This window comes from Oryx dammah, unplaced genomic scaffold (genome assembly GCF_014754425.2).
Source record: "Oryx dammah isolate SB20612 unplaced genomic scaffold, SCBI_Odam_1.1 HiC_scaffold_2, whole genome shotgun sequence".
Lineage (NCBI taxonomy): Eukaryota > Metazoa > Chordata > Mammalia > Artiodactyla > Bovidae > Oryx > Oryx dammah.
The window spans coordinates 45094102-45119778 of NW_024070186.1; the positions used below are offsets into that span (position 1 = coordinate 45094102).

General features: G+C 37.9%; 1 protein-coding gene across 1 annotated transcript in view; it reads right to left on the bottom strand.

Moving 5' to 3' along the window:
• PLCH1 (phospholipase C eta 1) overlaps positions 1-25677 on the bottom strand; it is a 252056-nt gene that overhangs the window by 76337 nt on the left and 150042 nt on the right. Inside the window, exons 5-7 of the mRNA XM_040247343.1 lie at positions 15714-15844; positions 11527-11697; positions 203-296 (exon numbers count right to left, since the gene is read on the bottom strand). Of these exons, the coding sequence (XP_040103277.1) occupies positions 203-296; positions 11527-11697; positions 15714-15844 (396 nt within the window). The remainder of the gene's footprint in view (positions 1-202; positions 297-11526; positions 11698-15713; positions 15845-25677) is intronic.

Below are 25677 nucleotides of genomic sequence, written 5' to 3' on the forward strand. Positions count from 1 at the left end.
GCTATTGTCATTGCAAAAGCAGGAGAAACACCAAAATCATGACATCTGATTTGTAGGAAATTATGTGTGTGTTGTGGATTTTGTTTGAATCATCTGTAATTCCAAGGATATCTCCCGGTTTCTTTTCCTAAAAATTTTGCTAGAAGGTAACTTAACAATACTGAATGGAGAAATGAGAAATTAAGAATATTAATTATTTTACCTTCTATGCCAAGGACATTTTTCGCCTTATTTTCTTCAGAAACTTCAAATTTCCTTATGATGTCAATACAATAGTCTGTTGTCACATTTGTCATCTAAACAAAACAGAACAATAGTAGAGAACCTGCAATTTCATGAGATATTTTCCTCCATGCTAAAAAGGCACATGGATTTTTAAAGTATTCTTGATACAATGCAAAATGGTGAAATGAGCAGTGTTTGGGGTTACTTGTGTCATAATTACTTAATCTTTGGAAAATGATTATGAACTCAGTATTCCTCTGCATCTTTCAGATTTAATCAGTGAAAATAGTCCTTCAACTATTAGACCAATGTTCTCCATGAAGCAATAAGATTAATAAAACCAAGTCAATAATCAGTGCAAATACATGACTGAAAATCCACTCACTATAAGCCAGTAGCTAGCAAAAGTAATGCCTTCCATACAAACACTGAAGTTGGCTAATCATAAATTGTATGTAAAAAGAAAATGACTCCCTGCCAAAGCATAATGTTCTAGGTAAATCCACCTGTGTGTATATATCTACAGATCCTTCCACCAATTCATGGGAGCAATCTACCATAGTGATTCAAGAACATAAAGGTTAGCAAAAGAAAATAAAAAGGTAGGTGAGAACTCTGGAATGAGAGCGCTTATATTCAAATCAACTGCCTCATATTAACATATAACACGTGCTCTTAATATTCAAATTAACTGCCTTACTTAAGAACATATGTAACAGTGTGTTCTTACATAAGTCACTCCCATTCTCTGTGGCTACCTTATAAGGTAGCTGTGAGGATTAAATAGATTAATAATTCTAAGAAAAATGTATGCATATGCTAATAGTACTGAATTAGTCTGAAGTTTGCTCCCTGATAGCTTAGTTGGTAAAGAATCCACCTGCAATGCAGGACACCTCGGTTCGATTCCTGGGTTGGGAAGGTCCCCTACAGAAGGGATAGGCTACCCACTCCAGTATTCTGGGGCTTCCCTTGTGGCTCAGCTGGTAAAGAATCCGCCTGCAATGTGGGAGACCTGGGTTCTATTCCTGGGTCAGGAAGGTCGCCTTGAGAAGGGAAAGGCTACCCACTCCAGTATTCTGACCTGGAGAATTCCATGGACTGTATAGTCCATGGGGTTGCAAAGAGTCAGACATGACTGAGCCACTTTCACTTTGCTGCAAGTACATTACATGCTTACTGTGTGACTAGGAAAAGGAAACTCTGAGAATAATCACTTTAATAGTAACAAAGGATGTGATATTTTGATCAAAAATTCATTCAGTCCCACAATTGAACAACAATATTTAAATATACTAACAAATAACAATAGAAGATAAGTTGGGAGTCAGTATTTTATATTTCTATGATATTCTCAAAAATTCCATTACCTCTTAGGTTCAATACTTATGTTGTAGTGAACTCTAAATTCAAACCATCTACTTAATATCATTTAAATTTTTGCAGGGGAAGAAAAAACTCTACAATGCAACCATTTTTGCATGTTTGAAAGAGCACAGAATGCTTTGTTCCCCTAAGGCTAGCTGAATTCTTTGCATAAATTTTATAGTCTTTACTGCATGCAGAGGCCTCCTTAGCAGACATCACCCCAAAATACATAAATACATGATATCATGCTACCTGTGAGTAACTTGACTGAGCCAGTCTGGCTTTTGACTAGCTCATTGATTCATCTGTTATAAGCTAGAGACTTATCACATGCAGTTTAAAAGATAATTTCTCACAAAATAGAAATTGATTTTAAAAAATTGTATGTTCCATTGGAAGACTGAGTTTACATTGCAATTATTTGGTTTATGAGGCCATTTGTTCAGAGACATCAGGGCCTTGCACTAGCCTCAATCTACCAGGAGCCTGTGAGATCTAAAAACAAAGTTCAAACAAACAACAAGAAAAAAGAATCCTGGCATCCTAGGATGGAGTTAATTGCCCATGAGAACATGTTACTAGCTCAAAACACAAAGAATGTGCTAATGAAAATCATCATATTTGAAAAGTATTCATTAAATTAGTGAAAATGTCAGTAGGCATTCTAGAAAGGCCACAATTTTCTGAGCACCATATAAAAATTAATAAGAGCTAATCGAAAATACAAGTATTAAGGATTAACTCATTGAAATACAGTAAAACCTCATAACAATGAGAATGGAAATGTAAGCAAATCCGTTCCCATCCTTCTTCCAGCCTTGCTTTCTTTTAATTAACCTCCCAAGAGCAAAATCCTGCACTTAACACAACTGAGTTTTCCAGACCTCACTTGGAAAGTTATATTGGGATTTTACCGTATGAATGAAGGTTCAACATACGTTAATACTCTTTAGTGTCCTTTCCCCCGTTTTGTGTTCTATTTGACATGAATGATAAGACGGAATAGGAACATTTTCTTCCTCTTTCCCATGGAGTTCACTTGAAAGTCTTGTTTGCTATCAATATCTGAGCCCCTCACTGTCTCTTAACACTGACGATTGTTTATTCTATATAAGGCAAATGGTGTAAAAAAGAACTTGAGGAAACCTTGATAACATGTTCATAATGTAATCAATGCTGTGCAGTTTATTAAAAGTTCTTACATCCATAATCTTTATAGTTCTTGTAAACTTAGTATTTTTATCTTCATCTTGTAAGTAGGAAAATGGACACAAAGAATGGTTACCTATCACAATCAATCAAACAATCATTAAAAGGCAGAACAAAGTTTCAAATTTCAACTTTCTGAATTCAAGTCCAAAGCTTTTTCTTTTATGTTATATCTATTGTCTGGGTGTTTTTCTATATTTCTACTGAGAAATTGAAATACTTTCCAAAGTGAGTGTTTTTTTTTTAGTATAATTGAATTTCCCACATTTTAACTTAACTTTTGAAATTTTTGTAACTTTCAAATCCATTCATTTGACTTCTTTGATAATTCCAGATTGGAATGATTCCCCAAACACAAAATCATAAGATAATTTGTAAAGAATTTCAACATGGATAAACTCTCTCCCCTTTATTTTTACCAAAGTAACATATTCATAATTAAGCCAGTCAAAACTAAGGTGTTTATGACTAAAAGCAGAGTTTCCCCTCTATATATATAAAGCCACTGTCCAGAGGTAATAATGCCAACATCTCTAGATATTTCTTGTGGAATAAGTCTTTATCTTCTTAATTATTAGGTATATGATGCTATTTCCTGTTTCATACACTTTAAACATTATATCTTTTTACCATTAAAAAAAAAAAAAGACAGCTCTTTGGGGCCAGCAAAACTTTCTCCATCCATCCTCCTAGTTGAGTTATATTTTAATTTTTATTAAACTGCTAATATAATTCTCTAGAGTATGCAAATGTTAACACTGAGTCTACTGTATAATCTGGTTGCGCTTCTGCTCGTATAGAATTTTTTTCTGATTTAATTGCTGAAATTCCCACCCATCTGTTTAATTTACAATGTTCCTATCACAAATTTTTCTCAGTGACTCAAATGGTATCTCAGTATTATTTTCCACATCAAGGCAATAGGTAATCCATGAATTTCATTTTCTCCTCTATAAAGGTCCTCCTTCTTCCAGGCTGGTTGAGTTCTAGAACTTCACTCAGCTTTTTGTCCTAACATCATTGTGTCACTCTTATCGAAGAGCACTTGAGAAGTAAATTATTTATTTCTTGTATGTATTTTTGTGTGTTATCTGTTTTTTTCATTCTGTGCACACATTTCGTTGACAAATTAACCAGGCAGAAAATTCTAGGTCAGAAATCATTGCTTAATTTTTTTTTTTTGGTTTCCAGAATTGCTGTTGAGAAGTCTGAAGCCATTCTGATTCCAATTCTTTCCACAGGACCTATTTTTGTTTGTTAATTTGGTAAGGGATTTTTTTTCCCCTTTATGCAAGCTTTTAGGGGTTCACTTTAACCTTAGCATTGCAAAATTTCACTGTTATTTGTCTCTATGTGGATCTTTCTATATTCACTGTGCTTGGCACTCAGTGGACACCAGCAGTTTAGACACCCCTACCTTTTGGTGCTAATCATCTTTTTATTACTTGTTTGATAAATATCCTCCCTTCTAGCTCATCATTTTCTGTAACTCCTATCATTCAGATAGTGGACCTTCAGGATTAATCTAACAATTTTCTTCTCATTTATCTATTTCTTTGCTGTTTGTTCTCCTTTGGGGGAAATTTTCTCAACTTTATCTAAGACAACTAACAAATGTAGTTCCCTGCTCTTCTCTTGCTCTGAGTCTTCTTTTTTCATAGCACCTTGCTCTTTCTTCATGGCGGCAACTTTTTTAATTACTCGGATGCATTAACGTCAGTTTCTAAAGTTTCCTTCCCTGCATTGTCTCTTTCCTCTAAGTTTCCTGAGTTACTTGTTTGCCTTTGTCTCTTTCTTTATAGCAGAGGACTTCCTCAAACGTGTGGTAAGCCCTGGTTATTTAAAGCTCATTTTTTAAATCAACTATTTAAAAACCCATTTAAAACTAAGGCAAGGAAAAATTGGTTGAAAGCTCTGTGTTCTTGAGCAGAGCTTAGTGACTAGTAAGCTTCACTGTAGAGTTCTCCAGTGGGACTCTTAGGAAATTCCTGATGTAAATATCTTTGTGTGGGGGGGGGGGCGGTTCCCCTTGAGTTTATCTCCGAGAGCTGGAGACACAGGATGGAGAATCCATTCCATTTCTCTTCCCTTGCTTTTGGTGCTGCTGGCAAACCCTGGCTTGAGGCTTCATAACCACAGTCTCTGCTTCCATCTTCACACAGCCACCTTCTTCTTTCTGTGTGTCTGTGTCTTCTTTTCTGTTGCTTATAAGGACACTCATCACTGGATTTAGAGTACACATGAAATTTAGGATAATTTAATCGCAACACCCTTTAGTACATCTGCAAAGACCCTACTTTCAAATAAGGTCACATTTACAGATACAGGGAGTTAGGACTTGGACATATCTTTTCAAGCTACTATTTAACCTACCAAAGTTTGTAATATTCCTCTAAGGAAAATTTTCCAGTGTCCTACTTGGAAGGGACAAACCCAAGATCTGAACATTGGGAGAGGGCTGTAGTTCTCACATTCAGCTCATAAATATTCACATAATCTTTGTACTCATTATCCGTTTCCAAAACTTAAGAGACTTAAAACAACCACCACTAACTTGTTTACAACTATGTAGGATGGTAAGTGGGACTGGGTCCAGCCACATAATTATTCTGTTTTCACCTGGGGGTTTCTGGGTAAAAATAGGCAGCTAGTCACATGACTACAGTCATATAGTCCAAAATGGCTTCACCAACATGACTGTGGTTGCTGTTGGCTGGGCCTCTCTATGTGGTCTCTCCTCCTCGGAGAAAGTACCCAGCTTCCTCACATGATAGTCTCACAGCCCCAACAGGGGACGAAGGGGAACTGCCAAGGCTCTGAAGCCTACATTCCTTGTACATTAATTCTGCCACAATCCACTAGTCAAACCAAGTCACAAAGTCAGCCCAGGTTCAGGGGGCAGAAAAATAGACTTCACTTCTTGACAGGCGGAGAAGCAAAGTCATGTTGTAAAGCAATACACATACAGGGACATGGGGACTACTGTAGCCATCTTTGAAAGCCGCCTGACCCATCTCCTATGTTTCAGGGCCCTCGCTCAGGTGTGCCTGGCATGACTTAGTCCAGAGTCTTCTGGTCCACCCTCCTCCGGTTCTTACTTTCAGTTTCACGCCAGGGTGTAGAAGGGACAGCTGCTCTGCTACCACAGGGAGGGGAGAGGATCTGGAGCCCTAGCAGCATCTGGATCAGACTTCCAACCAACGCTTGTGCTTTCAACCCCGGCTCCTCTCCTGTTTTCAGAGTACTGTGTGAATTTCATTCTTGAGCTTTCTTGGGTTCTTGAGGCAAATGAACGTGTTTTGTGGTTTCTTGCTCTGTGGGCTTGGGTTTCAGTGCTCTGAGGTCTCCTTTAGATCAGACAAGTTTCAAGATATTGCTGTTTCTGAATCCTCTCCTATTCTCTTTGTCCTTGTGGTTTTACAGGGAGCAGGGGTCTTTTTACTATATTTTTTGGCAATTTCAAAAGGGATTAGAGAAACATCTCTAGATGAATGGTCATTCAGTTTCCAACTGAAAAAGACAACTGCGATAACTGTTTATCCCCCCAAAATGGCTACTCTAACTCATCCTAAAATTAAGGTACAAATTTCAAAGCATTTAAACACAAAGCTATTTCATAGAAAATGTCTTTTGGGAACTGTATTCAAGAGAAAAAATATTACAAGACACAATTACTCTGAACAGTCTCTCAATTGCTTTAATTGCGAATGATTAAGAAAAATGAAACAGATTTAGGAAAGGTTCTTAATGGAATGCTTTCCATGATGAGGAGAATGCTTTAAAAATAAAAGATAAAGGAACACTAACACCAGAAAGGGACAGTTCTAGCAGAGAAGAATTTATAATTATTTCCCACAAGAGAGATGATATTAGAATACCATGACTCTCACCAAACCAGTCTGGATTCAGTAAAGGGTAATGAAGGGAGAGGGGGAAAATGACACTTATACAATTGGATCAGAAGAATCAAGGGTATATTTCAACAGAAAAAAGCAAAATGAGCAACTGTTAGTACCACAACAAAGGGATAATATATAGGTCTGTGTCATATAAAGTTCAATAAGAAGAGGGCCGTCTAGCACGGGATCACAAAAGTTCTGAAAACTCCCCTGGAATTAACCAACCACATGCATATTTCAGATAAAAAGCCATACATAAATAGAAATCTGCTTTTGACTCACCTATGGCAGTGCCTTTGCTCTTGGTTAAGAGCTAGAAGCATCTGCAAACTATAAAGATGCTTCAATATTCCTGCCTTCTCTTCCTCACTCTTCAATACATAAGAAACAAAAGGATTAGAAAAAAGGTAGAGGCTTGCTAAGAAAGGCTGTCGAGGAGGGTGGAGGGAATGAAATCAGATTCTTACTCCTAAACCAAAACCCTGAAAAGAATCAAACACAAAATACATTCAGCCCCAGGGAAGGAATGGAGATGCAGATGTGGAGAGTGGACTTGTGGACACAGTGAGGCAGGGAGAGAGTGGGATGAATGAAGAGGGCAGCATCAATTATACACGATCAGGTATCAGATGGATGGCTGGTCCCTTTCTTCTCTGTTAGGTCTATCCCTTTCTGGGAGGTTGCTGAGTAGCACAGAAGAGCCCAGTCTGCTGCTCTGTGATGACCTGGAGGGATGGGATGGGGGTGGTGGGGGAGTCTAGGGAGGGAGGGGATGTATTTATAATTGTGGCTGATCTGCACTGTTGTATGGCAGAAACCAACACAACACTGTAGAACTTAAAATATACATATATGCATATATATATATTTAAATTTTTTTAATAGAAAACCTGGAAAAGGGTCTCAACCAACTCTTGTACTCTACAACCACAGACTAATGGATGTGTGTGATATTGATCTGTGGATGCAAGGAAGTGACAGAAGGGAAAATCCAGCCAACTGGCTTCTTCCCTAACTGGCACTTCTTCATGGATATAAAAGAGTGAAAATTTCTCTGAGCACATCGTATTTCAAGGATGAAAGTCCTAATCAAACAGCAGTTGGACTTGTCAAAGTCATCAATTCAATTTTCAAAGTGCTTCAGTGAAATAAAAATGTCTGGCCTACAGGCCAATATTTGAATTCCCATAATCCTGGACAGCATATGTGGCCAGCAGTGATATTTCATTTCACAACTGAGTAAATCTGTAAAATTTGAATACTCTGGGGTCTACACCAATCTGATGCCATCAGAAATGAATGAATTACTGCCATACGGATCACCAAATTGCCTCAGATTTGTTACACTGTGAAAATCCCATTTCAAAGCCCAAAACCCTACAAAACTCTTGACTAATGACTCTCCTGCTGCACACTTAGATTATGTCCAATTTTTCTCTCTGTTAAAAAATCCTGAAATGCACAACTTGATAACTTTTTTCTATGCACAACTATTTCCTTAGGATGAATTATTAGAAGTAAAATGGATTGGTCAAAGTTTTATATATTATGTAAAAATTGATAAATAATAAAACTACCCTATAGAAAGATTGTATCATTTCACAACTTCACCAGAAATATATGTATACCATGTTTCATACTATATTTTAACCTTTATTAATTTGATGGCTGAAAAATGGTCTCTTGGTTTTACTTCACATTTTTTAATTACTAGTGAAGGATGAACATTTTTAATGTTATTGACATTGTAAAATTTTTTATGTTTTGCACATTTTTCTACTGAGTATTCATTTCTCCCCTCAATAGTCTGTACAGCACTTTCTACGCTAGGGAAATTCACTATTTCTCTCTTTTGTATATTGCATTTTCTGAGTTTGAACCTGACATTCGTTTTATCATGTTTGATATATTGGACCACATATAAAAGTTTCAAAACACTAATATTTTCCTTATGGTTTATGCCTCTTGATACATGATAATTTTTTTAAAATTTATTTTGTGTTAAATCCGCATGTAGCTTCAAGCTACTTTAGAAAATTAAACTGGAAATGGGTAATCACCTGCCAGGAGCAGAAGTCACAGAACAGTGGCTTCTATTTTGCCCAACTAAAATTTGCTGATTGAATGTCAATATAACAAAAGGAGGAAAAAAATACGTGCCCCTTAGCAAGTGATATCCACTACTGCTCTTCAGCTAGATTGGGTAAATTCCACTAGCACAAATGAATTTGAAGTCAATATCTTTAAACATTTTATTTTTTTCACACTGTTGTGCTTCCAAATATCTCTGTCAAAGGGCTTTCACATTCATCACCCCTATCAGTTTTCAATCTGACACTGTGAGAAAGGAAGGTAGGTATTAACTCCCCTTTTTACAGCTTAGGAAACCAAGGCTCAAAAACAATATTGATTGGCCTGTGTAAGATTCTCCAACCAATAAAGCTTACTGAAACTAACACAATATTGTAAAGCAATTATCCTCGAAGTTTAAAGAAAAAAAAAAACAACTTGCCAGGTGTGAAATGCAGACCTTCTAGACTCCTGGTCTAATGGTCTCTCTACTATACTAGGAAGAGTTCTTCTGATGAAAAAGCGGGAGTAGCTATAATTGCAAGAAACAGTGTAATAGAGATTAAGAAACGCATATTCTCTGGGGGGAAAAAAATTCTGCTATTACTCCATTCCCATTTTCTACTTGTCTTAGAGCTAACTTTGTTAATGGAGAAGCTCAGCCTTTGTCAAATTATCAAACTAATTTAATAACTGATTGTGATAAAACATTTTGTTAATACTGTCTGGCTTAATCCTTAAGAAAGCAACAATGAAATTTATAAATCTGTTATGCCTAAAATGTATGTGATGGTGGTAATGGAACAAAGTAAAATATTACCAGGTCTAGTGTCTTTTTTCTGACACCACCGAATCTCTGATTCTCTGACACCAACTGGGTTCCAATGATGCAATTCAGTTCTGACATTGACCACCTGGAGTTAGCATTAGACCTCACAAGACTCAGGCCCATAGGCTGCCCCTATTTCAGATGCCAGCCACAAATGAGGTGCTTAGGCTACCCCAGTTCTACCTGACCTATTAACAAATTTGGGAGTTCTGTCAAGGAATAATCAGAACTGGAAGTAAGTTAAAACTAAAAACAGATTTTAATCAGTTAACTACTGCAAAAAAGGGGAAAAGAGAATTCAGTATAGAACTGATTCAATTTTGAATACAAGTAGAGATTTACAGCCAAGGAACAGGGATCAGTGGAAGAAATACCAGACAGAAGTGGGGATTTTGGCTAACCCAACCTAATAGGATTCTTCCTGAAATGCAGGCCAAGGTGATCAAATATCACCAGGGCATAGTGGTAGATGAAGAATTTTATCAGACATCGAAGGTGACTAGATGTCAAGGATAGAGATTCTTGTTAAACAGACTTAAGAATTATTGCTACAACTGGATTCTTAAGGGCAAGGCCAAAGGATGGAACCCAGTAGAAAAAGTGGCTCCAAAGAGCCTGCCTAGAGTTTGTTTAGTTAAGGAGAAAGTCTTTGTCAGTTCCTGTGACTCAGTTTCTAAGATTTACAAGAATGACTTATGGAACTCAGAAAGGTGCTTTAGTTACTATTACCAGTTTATTATAAAGTATACAACTCAGGCACAGCCATATGGAAGAGATGCATAGCACAAGGTGTGAGGGAAGATATTTACCAATGAAGTACTATTTTGCTAGTTAAGAATTATGTCATAGGGCAGATGAATGGATAAAGAATTTGTGGTACATATATATAATGGAATATTACTCGGCCATAAAATGGAATAAATTTGAGTCAGTTCTAGGTGAATGAATCTAGAGCCTATTATTCAGAGTGAAGAAAATCAGAGAAAAACAAATGTTGTCCATTTAAGCATATATATGGAATCTAGAAAAAATGGTACTGAAGAACCTATTTGCAGGGCAAGAATAGAGATGGGGACATAAAGAATAGACCTGTGGGCCCACTGGGGAAAGGAGAGGGTGGGATGAATTGAGTGAGTAGCACTGAAACATGTACATTACCATATGTAAAACAGATAGCATAAAAGAAATAAAAGAAATCTTGGAGAAGATTAATCATAAGCAAAATAGAAAATACATTCAATATATGATGAAAATACTAGGAAGTTGCTATGTAACACAGGAAGCTCAACTGGTGCTCTGTGACAACCTAGATGGGCTGGGGGTGGGAGGGAGCTTCAAAAGGGAGGAGACATGTATACTTATGGCTGACTCACATTGTTGTATGGCAGAAACCAAGACAACAATGTAAAGCAATTATCTTCCAACTAAAAAAAAAAAGAATTATGTCATAGGAGACTTCCCTGGTGGTCCAGTCAGACTCCATACTCCCAATACAGGGAGCCCAGGTTTGATCCCCAGTCAGGGAACTAGATCCCACATGCTGCAACTAAGTCCTAGTACAGCCAAATAAATAATTTTTTAAAAGAATTATATCATAGTTGATAAATACCTAGCTATATTACTAACATAAAGAAAATATTACTGTAGTACCTAAAAGGAAACACATAAGACAGTAGTCACCACTTTGTGGAAAAATATGCATATTTAAGGTTAAAAATTATGTATGTGTTCAATTTACTAATTCAATTTCTCTAAAGCTGCTGGGAACACATTTTTAAAACCTCAATAGATAAGATTTTTTTGGAATTGTGATATTTACCCTTCTAACTTAAATTTAAAATATACCTACACTCAGCCCTAGGAGAAACCCATGTATCTTTCACAAGTATTTTTAAGTAAACATTCAGTTCAACTGTCTAATGATACCTTTTGTTCCACCTTCAAAAACTGAGCCAGTTCTTCCACAGTTAGGTGATCTTTCTTGTCACTGTAGCTCAAAAGCAACAGATAAAGGTCTCGTCTCAAAGACATCATTTTGTAAAACACACAGAATTCTTCAAAAGTCAGAGTTCCCTGATTCTCATCTGTATCAGCTTCCTGAAAGAGGCATAGAAAAAATAAAGCAGTAAGAGTTTGAAATAGGAAATTCAGCAGTGGGAAATAATATTTACAATAAACAGCTAATGCCCACTTTGCAAATGGTAAACACGTTCTTTTCAAGAACACATGGATCAATTTAAAAATTGACTATACATTAGGCCACAATAATGTTTCAAAGAATCGACTTTATAAAAATGAATTTTTCTGACCACAGTAAATTTATAAAGCAACAAAGAAAGCTTAAAAAACTTTGTCTGGAAACAACCATTTCTAAATAGGAAATTAAACAGAAGGAAACACATGCCCCACATATTAAAACTTGTGTGATGACACTAAAGCAGTAGTTAGAGGGGAACTCGAAGTTTTCAACTTATTAGGAAGCAAGGTAAATTAAAATCAGATAACCTAACAATTCAACTCCAAAAGCTATTTAAAAGTTAAGCTAAGGAAAATAGAAGGAAATAAATTATAAGCAAAAGAAGAAAGCTAAACAAAACAGAAAACAAGAAGATATAACATGGAAGGTGAGCAATTAAGCCAAAAGCTGGTCTTTTGACAAAACTAATAAAAGAAATCTTGGAGAAGATTAATCATAAGCAAAAGAGAAAATACACTCAATATATGATGAAAATACTAGTCTTTTATCAGCTTCTAATCTGTGATTCAATCAAATGTAACTTTTACCTATAAAAGAATTTCTTAATTCTACATAGATAGCTTATTGCTCTTATAGCCAGCAGCATCATTGGTACCTCCCTGCCTGAAAAATCCATTTGCACTTATCTCTAGTTGAAATTATTTGCTCTTAGTAATTATTGAGCAACGATCTTTTACCATGTACCTGCCTTCTGACTGGCTGGATTTGTCATAAAACCATAAAACTGCTGGGAATATATAATGAGTAACCAATCCATTTATATGTTCTCTATTCTAAGTGAACACAGTTGTAAAACCAAATAAAAACTGACAGGGGATGAATGGCATTTTGAAATACATAGATTTTGCGACATATAGTCAGTGGTTTTAAACAGCTTTGAAAGTCAAAGTGTGTATAAAAATATATCTTTTTAAACTCATCTAACTTTGCGTCAACTATGAACAAACACTTAGACCGATATTTACATCACACAGAGTTTCTTTTTGAGGCTGATTGCTGTTTCCTTCTGTCATTTTAAAAGCAGTGATAGACTGATCTACAGAATACCAACAATTTTGGTGTTTCAGGCTCTTGGCTGTAGTCTTTGCATCCTAAGAAAGTATGTCTAATGTTCATATTTCTGCTGTAGTTTTTTCAAAATTTATAACCCTGGAGAGAGAGATGATACATTTTTCAAGATTTCTTTGGAAATGCCTAAACCATTAAGAACAGTACCACTCTGAGGTTTTAAGCAATAGCCTCAAAGACTGCAAAAGAAGCTATCCATACCCTAACAGATTACTTTTAAAAAATAAGTTGAATCTTGCACTGCAACAAGAAGGCAAAGAAAATTCCAGGAAGGATTTAATGTCTTTACCAGCAATTCAGTAAAAAAAAAAAAAAAAAAAAAGGAAAGAAAAAGAATATGCTCCTTAAAATAAAACTAAGATTCCTGTTCCCATTACTCCACCCTGAGCTACATGCAAAATCTATGGTAGAAATAATCTATATTTACACTAGAAGCCCAGCTACTTCTCCAGTCACTCCTTGCTTGAGAAGTCTTTCAATCTTTAAATCCAAAGTCACAAAAAGAGACCTTAATGCTTTCTTAAAACATCTCCAAAGTAGAAGGGAACCTTCCTACACTGTAGGTGGGAATGTAAATTGGTGCAGCTGCTATGGAGAGCAGTATTGAGGTTCCTTACAAAATTAAACATTGAGCTACCATATGACCTTGCAATCCCACTCTTGGGCATATATCCAGAGAAAAACATGATCCAAAAGGATACATTCATCCCAACATTCATTGCAGCACTGTTTACAATAGCTAAGACATAGAAGCAACCTGAATATCCATTAACAGAGGACTGAATAAAGAAGATGTGGTACATATATACAATGGAATATTACACAGCCATTAAAAAGAATGAAATAATGCCATTTGCAGAATCATGGGTGGACCTAGAGAGTGTCATACTGCGTGAAGTCAGACAGAAAAGGAAAAATATCATAGGATGTCCCTTATATGTGGAATCTAAAAAGAAATGATACAAATGAACTTACGAAACAAAGAGAATCATAGATTTAGAAAATGAACTTATGGTTGCTAGGGGGAAAGGATAGTTAGGGACTTTGGGAAAGTCATGTACACACTGCTATATTTTAAATGGATAACAAACAAGAACCTACTGCATAGCACATGGAACCCTGGTCAATATTATATGCCAACTTGGATGGGAGGAGGGTTTGGGGGAAAGTGGATACATGTATATGTATGGCTGAGTCCCTTTGCTGTTCACCTGAAACTACTACCGTATTGTTAATTGGCTATACCCCAATACAAAAAAATATATATATATATAAGAATTTTAAAGTTTTTGGGGAAAAAAACTTCTCTGAAGTATTAACTTTGAACTCACAAGACTTTTAATATAAACATTTCATGGTTTATCCTCAAAGTACGTGTGCATTAGAGACAAAAGGTATCTGAAGAGGGTTAAAAATGCAGAAGTAAAAATAAGTCAAAATTAAATGTTACTTCTCTTACTTCCAAAAAGTACTCCCAGATCATTATTTTTGTAAGTATAGACTTTGCCCCCCTCTATAAGTGTGCCCTCTCTGATTTAATCAGGACTCTCTCTCCCTGTATGATGAACATCTATGAAAAGGAACAGATGGGAGATGGGGCTCACAACAGGACAAAAGTTAGGTGTCACGGGGAGTGCCAGGAACGTGGCGAACCTTTCCATGTAGTTTACAGGCTGTTCACTCTGTGACCACTCAGTTCACCTCCAAAGTCCCTCTCTCCATCTCTAGTTCCTTTCATAGTGTGTCTCATTCCTTGCTCTTCTTTCCTTTCTCTTCAGTGCAATGGGACCAAGTTCCCACAGTGCAAACTAGCTCCAGCTTCCAAGGACAGGACCACAGGCTGTGTAACTGTAAGAGCTCACAGATCAAAGCCAGCCCCCATCTTCCATTCCTTGTTGCAAATCACCCCTCATGTCGTTTCTGCCCTCACCACCTCTGATAACAAGAGTCCAGAAAACAAAGGGAGCAAGACACATTAACCATAAAATATAACCCTCTTACTTAATTTTACACATAAAAAATATGAACTACCTACTCAGCAAATTACTACAACACATGAATTACGTATATGACTTATCTTCAAATAAAAGCCTTTCCAAAATTAATGTTCTAGGAATTATTAATAATTGAACACTGTCTTTGCACCAATCTTAACAGAACTCACTTCAGCATCTTAGACGGAAGACTGAGTACAATCTGAGCTGGGGGACACAGGATAAATTTGGGTCTAAGAATTTTCCTCCAGGACTTTCAAACAGGGAAAGAACATCTCATCTAATACCAACAAGCTGTGGAGTGAACTTCTGGAGAGCTCCCTAAATGGCAAGAGTGATACAGTACTTCTAAATCTTAGGGATTCTAAAATCCTCAACTCCTCTGAAACAAAATAGAGGGCTCTTGAGGAGTTCCACAAGTGCTAATTTTTCACACTATTCAGTCTTTATTCTGATCCTTATTACAGACCATGAGGTTGATAGATGAGATCTTATCCTCTCCAAGGGACTTCATCCTATTTATCCCATTATTAAACTGTCAAGTAAAGTGCTTATAATCACTCTGAAAATGGCAAAAATAACACATTTTAGGAAGTGAAATTGTGGATGCATGTTAAGTTTGGGAAGTTTTCTCTGATGAAATAAAATGCCTCTGTCTTCAAAGAAAAACAAAACAATATACAGCAGGTAATATTAGCTTCCACCAAGACAAAACAGCCTTTTGAAATATCTCAGAATAACATTACCCTCCAAAGTGTATTTTACATAAGGTCAATCCCATTGTGAAAACATACCTGAAACATTTGTCTGACTTTTCTTCGGGGCAGATTGACATTTAGTTTGTGCATCAATTGGTGTATCTCTTCAATGTTCAATAAGCCATCGCCATTCTTATCAGCTTCCTCAAAGGTCTGCTTCACCCACTTGCAGAAAGGTCAAGGAAACACTTGCCACTTACACTGTCATCAAAATAAAAACTGATTCACAGAAGGAGGTTGATCATTAACAACAAACTTGAGAAGAAATTCTTTTGAGGAGACCCCACAATCCACAGGCTCTTAGTGAGTTACTAACAGTGACAATAACACTAAGAATGGTGAGAGGAGGACACATGAAGGTGATTCCCTTCACTGGGAAATGAGGGTCAAATCATATCACCCGGGAAGCTTATTTATTGGGTTGGCCAAAAAAGTCTGGTCAGGTTTTTCTGTAGCATCTTATGGAAAAATCCAAATGAACTTTTTGGTCAACCCTATATGTCTAAGGAGAAGCCCCAGCAAGATGATAGGAGGGGCAAAATCCCAGTTAGAATCAAACACCATACCCACCAGAGATGCTCAGAGGGCTCAAAAAAACCTTGGGCACACCAGGACCCAGAGAACACACAGAGACTGAGAAAGAATTGTGTCTGAGTATCTCCTGCAGAGGTACAGGTCAGCAGTGGACTGCTGCAGGGGCAGGGGCTCTGGGTACAATAGACCTGGGTATGGCACAAGCCCTCTTGGAGAAGGTCTCCATCAATCCCACCATAGAGCAACCAGAACTTACACAGGACTGGGGAAACAGACTCTTGGAGGGCACAAACAAAACCTTATGTGCACCAGGACCCAGGAGAAAGGAGCAGTGACCCCACAAGAGACTGACCCAGACTTGTCCATGAGTGTCCAGGAGTCTCCGGTGGAGGCATGGGTCAGAGGTGGCCTGCTGCTGGGTTAGGGGCACTGAATGCAGCAGTGCCTGCATGGTACCTTTTGGAGGTCACCATTATCTTCATTACCTCCACCATCGTTTGGCCTCAGGTCAAATAACAGGGAAGGGAACACAGCCCTGCCCATCAACAGAAAATTGGATTAAAGACTTACTGAGCATGGCCACCAGAGAAGGCAATGGCACCCCACTCCAGTACTCTTGCCTGGAAAATACCATGGATGGAGGAGACTGGAAGGCTGCAGTCCATGGGGTCGCTGAGGGTCAGACACGACTGAGCGACTTCATTTTCACTTTTCACTTTCATGCATTGGAGAAGGGAATGGCAACCCACTTCAGTGTTCTTGCCTGGAGAATCCCAGGGATGAGGGAGCCTGGTGGGCTGCAGACTATGGGGTCACACAGAGTCGGACACGACTGAAGCGACTTAGCAGCAGCAGCAGCAGCATGGCCCCACCCATCAGAACAAGACTCATTTTCACCCTCAGTCAGTCTCTCCCATCAGGAAGCTTCCATAAGCCTCTTATCCTTCTCCATCAGAGAGAAGATAGAATGAAAACCACAATCACAGAAAACTAACCAAACTGATCACACGGACCACAGCCTTGTCTAATTCATTGAAACTATGAGCCATGCTACGTAGGGCCAACAAAGATGGATGGGTCACAGCAGAGAGTTCTGACAAAATGTGGTCCACTGGAGAAGGGAATGGCAAACCACTTCAGTATTCTTGCCTTGAGAACCCCATGAACAGTATGAAAAGGCAAAAAGATGGGACACTGAAAGATTAACTCCCCAGGTTGGTAGGTGCCCAATATGCTACTGGAGAACAGTGGAGAAATAACTCCAGAAAGAATGAAAAGAAGGAGTCAAAGCAAAAACAACACCCAGTTCTGGGTGTGACTGGTAATGGAAGTAAAGTCCATGCTATAAAGAGCAATACTGCATAGGAACCTGGAATGTTAGGTCCATGAATCAAGGCAAATTGGAAGTGATCAAACAGGAGATGGCGAGAGTGAATGCTGACATTCCAGGAATCAGTGAACTAAAATGGACTGGAATGGGTGAACTTAACTCCGATGACCATTATATCTACTACTGTGGGCAGGAATCCCTTAGAAGAAATGAAGTAGCAATCATGGTCAACAAGAGAGTCCAAAATGCAGTAATTGGATGCAATCTCAAAAACCACAGAATGATCTCTGTTCATTTCCAAGACAAACAATTCAATATCATAGTAATCCAAGTCTATGCCCCAACCAGTAATGCTGAAGAAGCTGAAGTTGAACAGTTCTATGAATACCTATAAGACCTTCTAGAACTAACACCCCCCAAAAAAGTCCTTTTCATTATAGGCGACTGGAATGCAAAAGTAGGAAGTCAAGAAACACCTGGAGTAACAGCAAATTTGGCCTTGGAGTACAGAATGAAGCAGGGCAAAAGCTAACAGAGTTTAGCCAAGAGAATGCACTGATCATAGCAAACACCCTCTTCCAACAACACAAGAGAAGACTCTACACATGGACATCATCAGATGGTCAACACCAAAATCAGATTGATTATATTCTTTGCAGCCAAAGATGGAGAAGCTTTAGAGAGTCAGCAAAAACAAGACCAAGAACAGACTGTGGCTCAGACCATGAACTCTTCATTGCCAAATTCAGACTTAAACTGAAGAAAGTAGGGAAAACCACTAGACCTAAATCAAATCACTTACAATTATTCAGCACAAGTGACAAATAGATTCAAGGGATTAGATCTGATAGACAGTGCCTGAAGAACTATGCACAGAGGTTCATGACACTGTACGGGAGGCAGGGATCAAGACCATCCCCAAGAAAAAGAAAGGCAAAAAGGCAAAATGGCTGTCTGAGGAGGCTTTACAAATAGTTGACAAAAAAGGGAAGCTAAATGCAAAGGAGAAAAGGAAAGACATACAAATTTGAATGCAGAGTTCCAAGGAATAGCAAGGAGAGACAAGAAAGCCTTCCTCAGTGATCAGTGCAAAGAAATAAAGGAAAACAATAGAACGGGAAAGACTAGAAATCTCTTCAAGAAAATTAGAGACACCAAGGGAACACTTCATGCAAAGATGGACACAATGAAGGACAGAAATGGTATGGACTTAACAGAAGCAGAAGATATTAAGAAGAGATGGCAAGAATACATGGAAGAACTATACAAAAAAGATCTTCATGACCCAGATAACCATGATGGTATGATCACTCATCTAGAGCCAGACATCCTGGAATGATAAGTCAAGTGGGCCTTAGCAAGCATCACTACGAACAAAGCTAGTGGAGGTGACAGAATTCCAGCTGAGCTATTTCAAATCCTAAAAGATGATGCTGTGAAAGTGCTGCACTCAAATTTGTGAAAGTGCTGCCAGAAAATTTGGAAAACTCAGCATTGGCCACAGGACTGGAAAATGTCAATTTTCACTGAAAGAAAGGCAATGCTGAAGAATGTTTAAACACTAAACAATTGAACTCATCTCAGATGCTAGTAAAGTAATGCTCAAAATTCTCCAAGCCAGGCTTCAACATTACGTGAACTGTGAACTGCCAGATGTTCAAGCTGGATTTAGAAAAGTCAGAGGAACCAGAGATGAAACTGCCAACATCCACTGGATCATCAAAAAAGCAAGAGAGTTCCAGGAAAACATCTACTTCTGCTTTACTGACTATGCCAAAGCCTTTGACTGTGTGGATCACAACAAACTGTGGAAAATTCTTCAAGGGATGGGAATACCAGACCACCTGACCTGCCTCTTGAGAAATCTGTATGCAGGTCAGGAAGCAACAGTTAGAACTGGACATGGAACAACAGACTGGTTCCAAATTGGGAAAGAAGTATGTCAAGGCTATATATTGTCACCCTGCTTATTTAACTTATATGCAAAGTACATCATGTGAAATACTGGACTGGATGAAGCACAAGCTGGAATCAAGATTGCTGGGAGAGATATCAATAACCTCAGATATACAGATGACACCACCCTTTGGCAGAAAGTGAAGAACTAAAGAGCCTCTTGATGAAAGTGAAAGAGGAGAATGAAAATTAAACTAAGATCATGGGACCTGGTCTTGTCACTTCATGGCAAATAGATAGGGAAATAATGGAAACGATGAAAGACTTTTATTTTTTAGGGCTCCAATATCACTGCAGATGGTGACTGCAGCCATGAAATTAAAAGACGCTTACTCCTTGGAAGGAAAGTCATGACCAACCTAGACAGCATATTAAAAAGCAGAGACATTACTTTGTCAACAAAGGTCCATCTAGTCAAACCTATGATTTTTCCAGTGGTCATGTACAATGTGAGAGTTGGACTATAAAGAAAGCTGAGCACCAAAGAATTGATTCTTTTGAACTGTGGTGTTGGAGAAGACTCGTGAGAGTCCCTGGGACTGCAAGGAGATACAACCAGTCCATCCTAAGGGAAATCAGTCCTGAATGTTCACTGGAGGGACTGATGCCAAAACTGAAACTCCAATACTCTGGCCACCTGATGTGAAGAGCTGACTGATTTGAAAAGACCCTGATGCTGGCAAAGATTGAAGGCGGAAGGAGAAAGGGACCACAGAGGGTGAGATGGTTGGATGGCATTACGGACTCAATGGACACGAGTTTGGGTAAACTCCGGGAATTGGTGATGAACAGGGAGGCCTGGCGGGCATGCTGCGGTTGATGGGGTCTTAGAGTAGGTCACAACTGAGCAATTGAACTGAACTGATACCTCATACTACACAATCTTTTCAATTCCCTTTTCTCAGTTCCACTCTTACATTTAGATATTGAGACCATTTTGTTTAATCTCCTTATTGTTCAAATGAGGATATAAAACTAGAAAAGAGGGAGAAATCTGGTAAGAATTAGTAAAAAGAACCAGATCTCAACCCCATGTCTCCTGCAATTTGGTCTATCTCTATTTTCTCCTACACAGAATGCTGTCTCTACACTGTTCCTCTTCCTATTACTAGCTTTGACAGTTCTTAGCTAATAGACCCAACATCTAAATCAAGGGCAGGAAAAGGAACTATAACCTGATATGCTAGAGGTTGCTTTAAAGTTCAGTTAAGATACTAGGTCCGTCTAGTCAAGGCTATGGTTTTTCCTGTGGTCATGTATGGATGTGAGAGTTGGACTGTGAAGAAGGCTGAGCGCCGAAGAATTGATGCTTTTGAACTGTGGTGTTGGAGAAGACTCTTGAGAGTCCCTTGGACTGCAAGGAGATCCAACCAGTCCATTCTGAAGGAGATCAGCCCTGGGATTTCTTTGGAAGGAATGATGCTAAAGCTGAAACTCCAGTACTTTGGCCACCTCATGCGAAGAGTTGACTCATTGGAAGACTCTGATGCTGGGAGGGATTGGGGGCAGGAGGAGAAGGGGACGACAGAGGATAAGATGACTGGATGGCATCATTGACTCAATGGACGTGAGTCTGAGTGAACTTCGGGAGTTGGTGATGGAAGGCAGGCCTGGCGTGCTGCAATTCATGGGGTCGCAAAGAGTCAGATATGGCTGAGCAACTGAACTGAACTGAAGATACTAGTTGCCTGAGAATATGAGTTTAGATGCAAAGGATTTATATCATGTGGATTGAGATTTTAAAAGGCCCCCAGAAAAATGAGTATTGGATTTTTTTTTTTACATAGTGAGGAAGTATAATAAAATAGTGACAAATGGATGAGTTTAAAATTCCCAGTTACCTTTTAGCAGAGAACTTTTTTAATGAATGATTCACATTTGTTAGGGGTTAGATTACAGAAGATAGGACTGGTATGTATATTTGAAAAACCAAGGACTTCCCTAGCAGTCCAATGGTTAAGACTTTACCTTCCAGTGCAAGGGGTGAAGGTTTGATGCCTGGTCAGGGAGCTAGGATCCTACATGCCTTGTGGCCAAAAAAACAGAACATAAGCAACGGAAGAAATATTGTAACAACTTTAATAAAGACTTTAAAAATGTTCCACTATGGTTTTTCCAGTAGTCATGTATGGATGTGAGAGTTGGACTATAAAGAAAGCTGAGCACCAAAGAATGGATGCTTTTCAACTGTGGTGTTGCAGAAGACTCTTGAAGTCCCTTGGACTGCAAGGAGATCCAACCAGTCCATCCTAAAGGAAATCAGTCCTGAATATTCATTGGAAGGACTGATGCTTAAGCTCCCATACTTTGGCCATTTGATGTGAAGAACTGACTCATTGGAAAAGATCCTGACACTGAGAAAGACTGAAGGCAAAAGGAGAAAGGGGTGACAAAGGATGAGATGGTTGGATGGCATCACTGACTCAATGGATATGAGTTTGAGCAAACTCAGGGAGATAGTGAAGGACAGGGAAGCCTGGTATGCTGCAGTTTATGGCTGCAAATAGTTGCAAATAGTCAGACATGAATTAGCTATTGAACAACAACAACAACAACAAAATTTTTTTTAAAGATCAACATCAAAAAATCTTTTAAAAAAAGAAGAAAGTAAAGAAAACCAAACTCAGCTTCAAAATTCAAAGGATAATGAAAAGGAAAAGAACAAAGGTGGGAGCAGGTCAAAGGAAGAGGTCAATGAAAAATATTTATCAAGCAGGTGACCTCAGACAGAAAGATTTTCATTTAAGTCAAAATATTAACTGACTTCTTAGTAGTAACTCAGAACATTTATATTTTTAGGTAATTCAAATTATGATTATAGGAGATTATACCTTAGAAAGAAAATAAAATATGATAGTCTTATTTCTCCTAAAGTTAATCAGAAGTGATTTTCCACTGTAAATATCTGTTTCACATCTTGTTCCCTTTATAACATTTGAGAATAACCAGGCCAGTTCTTTCCAATTCAATTGTTCCTCATAGAGTTCAGGTAGAACCTCATTATATATGATACCTGGAAGTTAAAGGGTGACACAGGACCCAGGGGGAAAAATAACTGAAGAATCAAGAGTAAAACATTTGGGCCAATTACTAGTCAGAACCTGAATCTTGTGTCTGTTTTCTGGGCCTACAGTGCCCATTGCATGAGCTTTATTTCTTTTGACCATGAACACTGCTCTGTGCCCCACAAAATATTTGGTCAGAATTCAAAGAAATGATTAAATGAGCCCAAGGACAGCAGTATTTTCATCCTTTGATGCTAAACTTCTTTACCAAAGCACCTAAAGACTTCTCCAGGGAAGAAGCAAGGACAAACAAACCCTAAGCATGAATATTCTGCAGAAACAAACCCTTTTGGATGAGCCTGTGTCTGCAAAGCCTTCAGTGTCAACACACGAGCTGGCCAGGACTGTTAGTTTAAGGGATCTAGGGTTAAGACAGAAACAGAAGTAGACTCAGACAAGTAATATACACTAGTTCTGACTTCATTCTGACCTGGCCCTATGACAGTGGGCCCTATGACTTATATTACTTCTTGGGGTTTCCATTTCTTCATCTATAATGTCAGCGAGCACAACTAGATGATCGTGAAGCCCCTTCCAACTCTAAGATTCTATGAAAGAAACACCATTCTCTCAGTAACAGTACACATGGTATAATATAAGATATAACTGCAGGTAAAAGTATTCTGATACCCCAAAGTTGTTCTTCATAATTAACACATGAGTGCCCAAGAAAGCCCTGAATTAATGACTCATAGCCAATACACGATAAATTTAAGAAAAGAAATAGCAATTTTACAAAGAAAAACTAGGAGAGTAAAAACTGAATGAAAAGTTCTGGCCTAGTATTTTTTAATCAAAAAACTTAAGGAGCATGTAAAGCATTGAACAGTACAATTTAGTTCAGGGGTAGGTAAACAGGCTCCTGAAGAGGGCCTCATAGTATATATTTTAGGTTTTGCAGGCTATTTGGTCTCAGCTGCAAATACCCAACTCTGCTACCACAGGCAATACATAAATGAATTGGCATGGTTGGGTTTCAATAAAATTTAAGGATGCTGAACTCTGAATTTCATAAAACTTCACGTGTCAAAAAATTTTATTCTTCTTTTGTTTTTTTTTCAGCCATAGAAAACCCATTCTTAGCTCAGGAGGCGGCCATGTAACAGGAAGGGAGGGCCAGATTTGCCAAACAAGCAAAACTCCAAATTTATAGGGAAGGTGTAAGGCTTCAATTGACAACATCCATAAAGGACTGCCTGGAGTCTTCTAGAGGTAATAATTTCCCTAGTGGCATCAAGAGGTAAGGTGGAGGAATCACAGAGGAGAATGATCTGATGGAGGAATATGGTGAGGCTAAGTACCTAAGCATCGTCATCTTTGTATGCTGTGGACACTGCGTTTTTAGATATCAATCTATCTGAACAGGAAAAGCAAAAAGTCTGCCAATCCTTATCCCTCTCTAGCAATAACAGCAGCAGCTACTATTTATAAAATGCTTACTATGAGCCAGAGAGCATTCAAAGCACTTTGTGTATAACCAACTCACTTGATGGTCACACAGTGAGACAGGGTAGGCACCATCATTATCCTCATCAACATGTTCAAGACTCTGAAGCAAAAGAGTTTAAGTAACTCCCCTGGTTACACAGTACATGGCAGCCTTGGAGCTGGAGCCCAGACAGGGCAGCACCAGTCTCAGTCATTAACCACAACACTGTGTTGCTTCTGATAGACACAGGTACCACATCTACCTCCATTCAACATGGCCATACTGCAGAAATCACCTGAATTTCCCTTTACACTGGATGGATTTTATTCATGCAATCATTTAAGACTCATTATTCTCATTATTCATTCACAGTTGAAATTTTTAGGTCTAATTGAAATGTAATAATAATGAACATCTCAGCTCTGTTCTCCCCAATTAATGTAATTAAATGTACATCTAATCAGGGATGTAATTCTGATAGTAAGACATTATCTAAACCCCTATCAAATTCTGACAAATCTCTATGAGAATGGTTCCCTGACTCAACATAAATTTCCCTATTTTTGACACCAGCTTCCTCTTCATTATTCATTAATTTCCTGTTTCTTTTTCTTTCCTCACCGACATAAACAGCAACTATTCCATATTTCTAATAAAATGATTCCTCTGTGTGATTCTAGGGCACGCTCACTTTCCAGATAGCATATTTTCAAAATATGCAATTCTTCAGCTGTCAATGAACTCAAATATGAAAACTTTCTACTGCAAGTAAACATGAACAAACAAATCAGGTTCAAAAACCTACTCACCTAAAGTAGTATAAATTTAAACTAGAGTATTATAACTTTAGAACATTAAATGTAATCCTCAAGATAACCACAAAGAAGACAGCTACAGAATTTACATAAAAAGAAATTTACATAAAAAGAAAAAAGAAATGAAGGAATTTATTTTGCAACCAAAAAAGAAAAAAAGAATCCCACACAAAAAGAGGATGGTCTCTTATTAGTCAAGAAATAATAGACCAAAAAAAGATATAAGGCATAAAGAAAACAAATAGCACAATAACATATTAATCCTTATCAATAATTATTTCCATGTAAATCAATTAAACTCCCCAAAAGACAGATGGACAGGACAGATTAAAATTCCTGACTGAACTATATGCTGTCTACAGGAAACTCACTTGCGATCCAAAGACACAATCAGGTTGAAAAAGAAAGGATGAGAAAAGATATTCAATGCAAATCATAACCAAAAGAGAGCAGGGGTGGCTATACTAACATCAAACAATAGACTTTAAATCAAAACAGGCTGTAAGAGACTGTCATTATGTATTAATAGAAGTCTCAATACAACAGGAAGATATAATAATTATAAACATGCATGTATCAAATGACAGACCATCAAAGCAAAAACTGAGAAAATGGAAGAGAGAAAGTTTTACAATAATACTTGGAGACTGCACTTACAATAATGGATAGAACAACCAGACAGAACTAAGGAAATGAATTTAAACAACACAATAAATCAACTAGATCTAACAGACATGTATAGACACTCTACCCAACAGTAACAGCATATGCATTCTTCTCAAGGGCATATGGGACATTTTCAGGATAGATTACATTTTAGGCCACCAATGAAGTCTCAACAGATTTAAAATGATAGCAGAAAGAAGAAAAT